This window comes from Salvia splendens, chromosome 11 (assembly GCF_004379255.2).
Source record: "Salvia splendens isolate huo1 chromosome 11, SspV2, whole genome shotgun sequence".
Classification (NCBI taxonomy): domain Eukaryota; kingdom Viridiplantae; phylum Streptophyta; class Magnoliopsida; order Lamiales; family Lamiaceae; genus Salvia; species Salvia splendens.
The window spans coordinates 12,089,697-12,098,598 of NC_056042.1; the positions used below are offsets into that span (position 1 = coordinate 12,089,697).

An 8,902-nucleotide genomic window follows, 5' to 3' on the forward strand; every position below is an offset into this window, starting at 1 on the left:
TCCATTCAAATTCATCATTATCAAAAAAAGGAAAATATTTCATCACAACATATCTACGCATCACATTAAGAGCTATACATACCTGATGATTGGAAAGAATCCATCCCGATTTGAAAGTAAAGTTGAGTTTCCATTGGAGTGATGCCAAACTCGACCGAATGTGAACTCTCCATGTGACTGGTAAATGTAACATATCCTCCACTCTTTCAGAATTTATATGTGTTTTCACAATAGTTTTAATGCACAACAAATTCGCTCGGGTAGTTGACATCTCAGACTTTCTTGAAATGTTTGATCGTGATTTCTGAGGTCAAAAGCCCTTTCAATTAGTTTAGGAGGTTGAGGTCCTCACGACCACAACATGATAGGGATTTGTATCTCATGTTTTAGTCACATCTTGTGCCCATAATGGAACTAATCTTCGTATTAAAATGCTATTTTTGGCAGGACTTGATGGCTCAAGGCAACCACAAGATCTCATGTGCTGCTCACATGTGACTTGCTCAATGGGTGGTGGTTTAAAAGGAACGGAATGTAATTCATAAACAACTTTAAATCCTAGTTTTACTTCAGTCATATGGGCACCCGCAATGGGGCGCCCGATGGCATCCATCGTCCTCGGGCGCGGACGATGCCCACATTGTGGGTGCCCGATCAGGCGCGCCCTACGTCGCGGACGATGGCCATCGGGCGCGCCATCGTGGGAGACGCGGACGATGGCACGCATTTTACTTTAAAAAATGCGTTTGTCGGGGATCGAACCAGGGTCTATTGCTTAGAAGGCAATAATCCAAACCGTTGGACTACAAACAATAGTTGAGATATCTTGAAAACTAAATTGTTTTATACATTTATTAAGATGATAATGTGATAAAAAAATGATAATTTATGATTAAAAAGTAGAATTCGGTGAAACGAGAATTTGCTTCTTCGAGTTATTAAGATGTTTATGTTGTGTGATTGAAATGAAGGTTTTTTATAAATGTATTAATTTTTAATTCGTATTGTAATTTTTTAATTTTTATAAATGTATTAATTTTTAATCAATGCAATCTTCGCCGGTTTTTAGTTACTCGTTGTGTTTTTTAATTAGTTTGTATTAAACATATTTGAAAACATTTAAATTAATTAATAAAACAATAGTAAACATATAGGGCGCGCCTTAGGGCGCCCCATTGCTAATGGCCTAATTACTAATTAGTCTATCATAGAATTCTTTTGCATACTCTCTCCTTAATTTAGTTCATAAATATACTTATATTTAATATTTTAGGTTTGAAAGTATTTCAAAAAGTGCAAAAAGAAAAAAAAAATGTGATTAATCAAAGTTTAGGGATCACCAAAGATATTTTCAAAGCTGAGAAGGGAGAGCGACAAAATTAGTGCAGGTTACAAAAGTACACAAATGCCCTCCATGATTTTGAGGACATTTCGTTCCAAAAATATGATAAAATGTGACTACATCAAAGTCCAGGGATCTCCTAAAATATTTTTGAAGTCCAAAAACTAAAATGGTGCAAATCCAAAGTCGGTGGGCAATTTATGTAATTCACTCTGTTTCTTAAGGTCTCCATATATACATAATACATACTTCCACCGTTCCACAGTAATAGAGGCATTTCATTTTGAGCATTCGTTTTGAAAAAATAATAATAAATAGTTAAAATAGAGAAAGAGTAAAGTAAGATATAGAATAGTGTAGAGAAGAATATTATCTACTCTATTCTCTATCTTACTTTACTATTTCTCTACTTGAACCATTTATTATCATTTTTTCAAAACTAGTGCTCAAAATGAAATGTCTCTATTACTGTGGAACGGAGGGAGTATATATTATTCCCTCCATGAAAAACAATCTCACTTGTGGAAGACATGAGAAAAAGTAGATAAACTATGAGATGTTTTCATTTTTGAAAGGGACATTGGTCAAATTCTGATATTTTGTACAAATTTTAAAATTTGTCTAAATTATTTCTAACTTTACATTATATTTCCCAATCAACCCATATAAGATATCTACGGCGAAAAACTTTTTCTAAGTGACAAGCATGAAATATTTATGATATTTTAGACTACTTCTTAAGTTCGTGTCAAGTAGGATATAAAGTTATTTAGAAAACAAAATTGATTTAATAGTGCCAAGTAGGATAAAAAATACGCGTGAGTTAGACGAATATGGTGATTGACCAATTTTAAAATTTGTGATATTTTTGACCAATTTTAGAATTTGTGAGAAATATCAAAATTTGACCAATTTTTATTTTATTTTTGGGTGCCAATATTTTTTTGAATTGAAACTGTTTTTCATTATTTGAGGGAAAACCTTTTTTTTGTCTATCGATGATGTAGATGGTTGGGTTTCGAGAGACAGAGTAAAAAGATATTTTGAATTTGATAGATAACGTTGATGAATGAAAATTGGAGAATATATTTGATATTTAAAAATATAAGATCATCTCCTACCATACATTAAATTTCATTTTTAGTGTAAAAAATTTCAATTATATTGCAAATATAAACTTATTTTTGCATTTTTTACAGAATAATAGTAACAAATATAGAACAATTGTAAAAATTCGGTGAGATATATATTAAAAAATAGTACTTCATCCGTTCCAGTTTAAGTAAGACGTATACCTTTTTAGCACGTCCCAACATAACTAAGACGTTTTCATTTGTATTAACTCACTTTTTTCTTTCCTACTTTATCGTTTTTTCTTTTAAATATTTTTATTTTCATGGAACGAAGGAAATATAAATTTGATATCTCCAACCAGAGAGATTTCAGAATATGGGTCTCAATTCGCTGACCTTTCAAAATGAGGGATTAAATTCGCTGACCTTTCAGAATATGGGCTTGAGGCATGCGAATTTTTCGGAATAAGAGTTTTTTACTCTTTTATATTTATTCTCTTCTCTTTTTTTCTTATTTTTCATTCCTAAATAATTCTAATTGACCAAACTACCTCTGACCCTCCAGTGTCTATCACGATTCACAAGTTAGTCATAGCAGCGATGAACAACAATGGAGATTATTTGGAGAAACAGAAATGCTGTAATGGCTGAATAATTCACCTTAATCTTTCCAATTTTTTAGTTCTTTTTAAAGGTGTGTGATTGTGTCTGTGTTGGTTTTCTATGCATATTTAAAAGCAGCAATGGGTGAGTGGGGTTCACTGTTCTTTCAGTCTCCATCTTAATTAACGCGTGTAATGCTTGATCAGATATTTCAAACATGGATTGGATGATACATACTTAAATATCAATTTAATATATATTATAGAACTCCCAAAGTGACTGATTTTTCAGAAATTTGAAAAGGGAAATGATTTGTGATGTGAGAATTTCGATTGAATTTTTGGGGTGGAATGGATGATCTGGTTTTAGAGTGGAGCAGATTGAACTTTTGATAAATTACGTCAGAGGGTAGTTTGGTCAATTATAATTATTTAGGAATGAAAAAAAAAGAGAATAAATATAATTTTTTTTTTAAAACTCTTATTCTAAAAAATTTGCATACTTCGAGTCTATATTCTAAAAAATAAGTGAATTTAATCCATCATTTCAAAAGATCATCAAATTAAGAGAAGACGCATATTTCAAAATCTGTGGGATAGCCAAGATGGGCTAAATACAACGAAAGTATTCTTAACTAAATTTATTAGTTGGGCCAGGTTTTTTAAAAACGACCGATTATCTCAAAAGAAATACAGTAAATGGGCGTGTCATTGAATTTTATTAAAAAAATCAGTATATTACAAGTAAACTAGGGCTTACATACTTGAATCTTCTGGAAAAATCTCACATCACTCTCCTTCCCTGCACTCTTCATTTCCGATTCGAACCGGATTCAAGCTTTGATCCGCGACAATGGCGCTGGCGTTCGACGAGTTCGGCCGCCCCTTCATCATCTTACGCGAGCAGGAGCAGAAAACCAGATTGCGTGGCCTTGATGCGCAGAAGGCCAACATCGCCGCCGGCAAAGCCGTCGCTCGCATCCTCCGCACCTCCCTTGGCCCTAAAGGCATGGATAAGATGCTCCAGAGCCCCGATGGCGAGGTCACCATAAGTAAGCACTCCCTCTATTTTGCAACTCCTAGGGTTTTGGATTACGCCTGCAGCTTTCTGATTTCGTGAATTTCGTTGAGATTCTCTGTTATTTTGTTAGTACATGTAGCTTCGTGATAGCTTTCAGTTTGAATTTTGTTGAATTTCTGTGTAGAAATTGTTCCTTGTTTTGTGCTTTTGGTGGAGCTCTTAGGGTTTTAGATGACTTCGTGAATTGAATTTGTTGAGATTCTGTGTGAAAATTGGTTTACTTTTGGTGTCAGCAAATGATGGTGCGACCATCTTGGAGCAGATGGATGTTGACAATCAGATTGCTAAGCTTATGGTGGAGCTGTCTCGGAGTCAGGACTATGAGATTGGAGACGGGACAACTGGAGTCGTTGTAATGGCTGGTGCTCTTCTGGAGCAAGCTCAGAAGCTGTTGGAGCGTGGAATTCACCCAATTAGGGTTGCAGAGGGATATGAACTGGCTTCTAGGATTTCCTTTGAGCATTTGGAGCGTATAGCGCATAAATTTGAATTTAGCGGCGCGGATGCGGAGCCTTTAATCCGGACTTGTATGACTACTTTATCATCCAAGATGTAAGCATTGTTTGCAGTTGATATGCGCTTGTCTGAGAAACTCATGCTATTGTTTGAGTATATTGTATTTCTTTTTTGTCTGAGTTTGGACATTGTTGTGTTTCTCGACTTTTTTGATGTGTACTGTGAACTGTAGTGAAGTGTTTATTCTTAGAAGTTCCAGATCAGAACTTTTTTGATGAATTTCTACTGGAATCATCATGTTACCTTTTGCTGCTGCAGCTTTTCAGAACGATTTTTTTTGTGTGTTCTGGCAATTTCTAAATATTATTGTCTTAATCCTGTAAGATGTGCTTGATGGACTTTTGAGTTACTATCATTTGATTGACTGTTCAGATCCTAACACTTCAATCTGCTGATTTTGACTTGTTTCGGTAATGTAAAATATGCTCTCTGCAGAGTGAATAGGTGCAAGCGCAGTTTGGCTGAGATTGCAGTCAAAGCCGTGCTCGCTGTTGCAGATTTAGAGAGGAGGGATGTCAATCTAGACTTAATTAAAGTAGAAGGAAAAGTTGGTGGGAAGCTCGAGGATACGGAACTAATTTATGGAATTGTTGTAGACAAAGACATGAGTCATCCCCAAATGCCTAAGCAGATCGAGGATGCACATATTGCAATTTTGACTTGCCCCTTTGAGCCTCCGAAGCCAAAGACTAAACATAAGGTTGATATTGATACTGTGGAAAAGTTCCAAACTTTGCGTCAACAAGAGCAGAAGTACTTCGATGATATGGTTCAAAAATGCAAGGTGATCTATTTCTGCATATTCTTTTGTTTGAACATTGTTTTGTTGTACGCTTCAATGTTATCAAATAGTGGATATGGCGGCGCCATGGCGCTATGGCATGGCGTTCGGTGGTGGAAACGCCATAGCACCATGTCGCTGCCATAGCACCGTCATATCCCACATTTGACAACATTGCGTGTGTACTGCATTTAGGAATAAGGCATTATGCAAGAAACATGGTGGTTAGAGTGGTATATTATGCTTTATTAATTGTTTAAAGTGTTTTAGATGTTATATTTTTAATATTTTTTAATTTTTGAATTATATATAAATATATAAGTATTATTTTATTTATTTAATTATTGACCGCCATATCTGCGATCAATGTTATTAAAAATCGGCCATGGCGCCGCCGTGGCGCCATTGCGTGGCGGGTTTTGGAAAAAACGCCATCGCCACGAGCTGCCACAAAACTTTTTTATGGCGACCGCCATTTGCCGCCATGAGTGAGGCGCCATGGCGGTGCCATGGCAGTTATGGCGTCACTTTTGGTTGGGCTGCCCCAAACCTTAGCCCAATTACCAAATAACACAGCCCAAATGATTTTTAACCCTTAACCCGGCCCAAATAATGAAATAAAATGCCAATTAAGTCAAAATCTTGGATTTTTTTCATAGTATCTCTTTCCCTCACAAACAAACCCAACCTGCTGCGCCCCCAGTCCCACTGCCCTAGTCACGTCGCCGCCGCCCGCCGCCGACTGCCGCCGGTCCGTCTAGAGCAGCCCACTGCCCAGATTTTGAAGGTAACCGAAATTGTATCAGTGATAGAGTTTTTGATGGAGATTCACTTGATTGGGATACTGTCTACGAGTCGTCGGGGATTGGAGAGCCTATCACATATACTAGGTCTAAGAAAAGAAAAGAAGCTTCTCCATCATCAAGTTCTAGGAAAGCCTCAAGAACCACAACCACATCTAGAAAAGGGAAAGGCCAATTAGGGAAAGGCAGATTGGCGACAGTGGTTGAAGAAAGAGAGCTTGTTGATGAAGAATTGGAAGATGAAGAAGTTGGGGATGAAGAAGAAGGATCTACTTCGTTGGAGGACGATGATATCGATGAGGATGAGGATAACTATCTTGTGGAGGATGACTATGTTGGGGATGGTGATGATTGAGGATGGTTTTAATTTAGATTTGATATGTATTATGAATTTGTGATGATGACTTTATATTTTGATTGTTGAACTAAGACTTATTATGGTAGGCATATTATATAATTGCTTATGACTTTATGCTTTATTTATTGTTTTAATAGTTGATAACTTGATATATTACAATTTTTTATTATTTTCTAATTTTTTGAATTTATATATACATATATTACTAATATTTTATTAATTTATTTATCGATCGCCATATCCCGCCATACTGATACGCCATATCCCTGTGGCGGTTTTTGGGCTCACCGCCGTAAGCCGCCATACGCCATCCATAACATTGTCTGCGATACTAATACGCCATATCACTGTGGCGGTTTTTAGGCAAACCGCCATAAGCCGCCATACGAGATTGATAACATTGGTATGCTTCTTCATTGATTTTCTTCAATGTTGACAAAGTTTGTGTTAAATCATGTTGATCCTTGTGATGGTAGGATCTATGTTTGGTATATATGCTTGAAATTTTGTGAGAGGTAAAGACACTAGTGTAATTGAAACCATCAATGTGTCACAGGATGTTGGAGCCACTCTGGTAATCTGTCAATGGGGTTTTGATGATGAGGCAAATCACTTGTTGATGCACAGGAATTTGCCTGCTGTTCGATGGGTTGGTGGCGTGGAGTTAGAGCTGATAGCCATTGCCACAGGTTTTTGGAAATCCTACAATTATATTAATCTTCTTATACTTGTGTTACTTTATCTATCTGGCCTTTCTCATGAAACTCTTTCTTGACTTTGTTACTAGGTGGGAGAATTGTGCCCAGATTTCAGGAGTTGACAACAGAAAAATTGGGCAAGGTAAGTTTCTACCACACGTTCTCCTTTCATCATAGTTCATATTTGCATCCTAGATGACGACACACCGTATGACTGAACTATTTGTGTTACACATGCCAGGCTGGCTTGGTTCGGGAAAAAGCTTTTGGCACCACTAAGGATCGGATGATATATATTGAACACTGTGCGAATTCAAGAGCCGTAACAATATTTATACGTGGTGGTAGGTATCAATTTATGTATTCTAGTTCTACATTTTGATATGATTTTTCAATCAACCAGACGCTCAGCTGAGATTGTCTACAATCAATTCACTACTTGTTATTTGTATACTTTGGTTAAGTTCCTAGGTGAATGCGAAACAGACATGGACTTGAATTGATTCCTGTTTCTTGACAATGCATAGGTAACAAGATGATGATAGAGGAAACAAAACGCAGTATTCATGATGCCTTATGTGTTGCTCGGAATCTCATCCGTAACAACTCCATAGTATATGGTGGTGGCTCAGCTGAGATTTCCTGCTCAATTGCCGTTGAAGCAGCAGCTGATAAGTACCCCGGAGTCGAGCAGGTCCGCCCACATCCCTCTTGCATCTTCATTTTCAAGACACTTTTTAGCTTTACATTTCGATTTTGATTTCGATTTTGCAGTATGCAATCAGAGCCTTCGCAGATGCCTTAGATGCTATCCCAATGGCGCTGGCTGAAAACAGCGGCCTCCAACCTATTGAAACTCTATCTGCTGTGAAATCTCAGCAAATCAAAGTAATACCACACCCTGCTTCATTTATTGTGTACTCTTTTCATCGTGATATTGTTATGGTGAACTTGAACACAGGACATGATCTTTCAATGTGCAGGAGAATAACAACTGCTGCGGTATCGACTGCAACGATGTTGGCACGAACGACATGCGTGAGCAGAACGTTTTCGAGACTCTGATAGGGAAACAGCAGCAGATTCTGCTTGCAACTCAAGTTGTGAAGATGATTTTGAAGATTGATGATGTTATTTCACCTTCAGAGTATTGATCTTTCTACATGGTTTGGTTGAATGTTAAAAATTTTGCTGTTTTCAAATTACTGCAACAATATTTAGGTTGCTGAATCGGTCGATTTTGAGACTTTGTTTCAACTTGTGTGTGACATTGATTTTATCTCTGGTAATGGTTTTATTTTGTACTCCTTTTTTCTTTCGTGGCATTTTACTTCCCTCATCATTTATTGGTCTTCAGGAATTTAGAAGTTTGTTAATTTGTTTAATTGAAGACAGAAAGGTGGATGAAAGTATTAAATGAAGGGAAAAGGGAGTTGTATATTTAATTGTAGAAAGAAAAAGTAGATGAGTCTTATTAATTAGAGGAAAAAAAATGCTTCTTCCGTCCCACGAAGGTTGTCACACTTGTGGGGTGACACGGTAATTTAGGAGGTTTTATTTTGTGTGGTAGGTGAAAAGAAAAAATGTAATATTTATATTATTGTGAGAGGGAACTTTTTCTAAAAATAGACATGGTCCCATCTTTAAT

The 8,902-nt window shown here is 36.6% G+C and overlaps 1 protein-coding gene across 1 annotated transcript; it reads left to right on the forward strand.

Annotated features, from left to right (window-relative positions):
* The first annotated feature begins 3,762 nt into the window (after positions 1 to 3,762).
* On the forward strand, positions 3,763 to 8,562 carry LOC121756064 (T-complex protein 1 subunit epsilon-like). The gene is made up of 9 exons (XM_042151522.1): positions 3,763 to 4,069; positions 4,332 to 4,650; positions 5,050 to 5,398; positions 7,113 to 7,245; positions 7,344 to 7,396; positions 7,496 to 7,598; positions 7,782 to 7,948; positions 8,029 to 8,142; positions 8,238 to 8,562. The coding sequence occupies exons 1-9, from the start codon at positions 3,871 to 3,873 to the stop codon at positions 8,406 to 8,408; spliced, it is 1,608 nt and encodes a 535-aa protein (XP_042007456.1). The 5' UTR covers positions 3,763 to 3,870; the 3' UTR covers positions 8,409 to 8,562.
* The last annotated feature ends 340 nt before the right edge of the window (positions 8,563 to 8,902 follow it).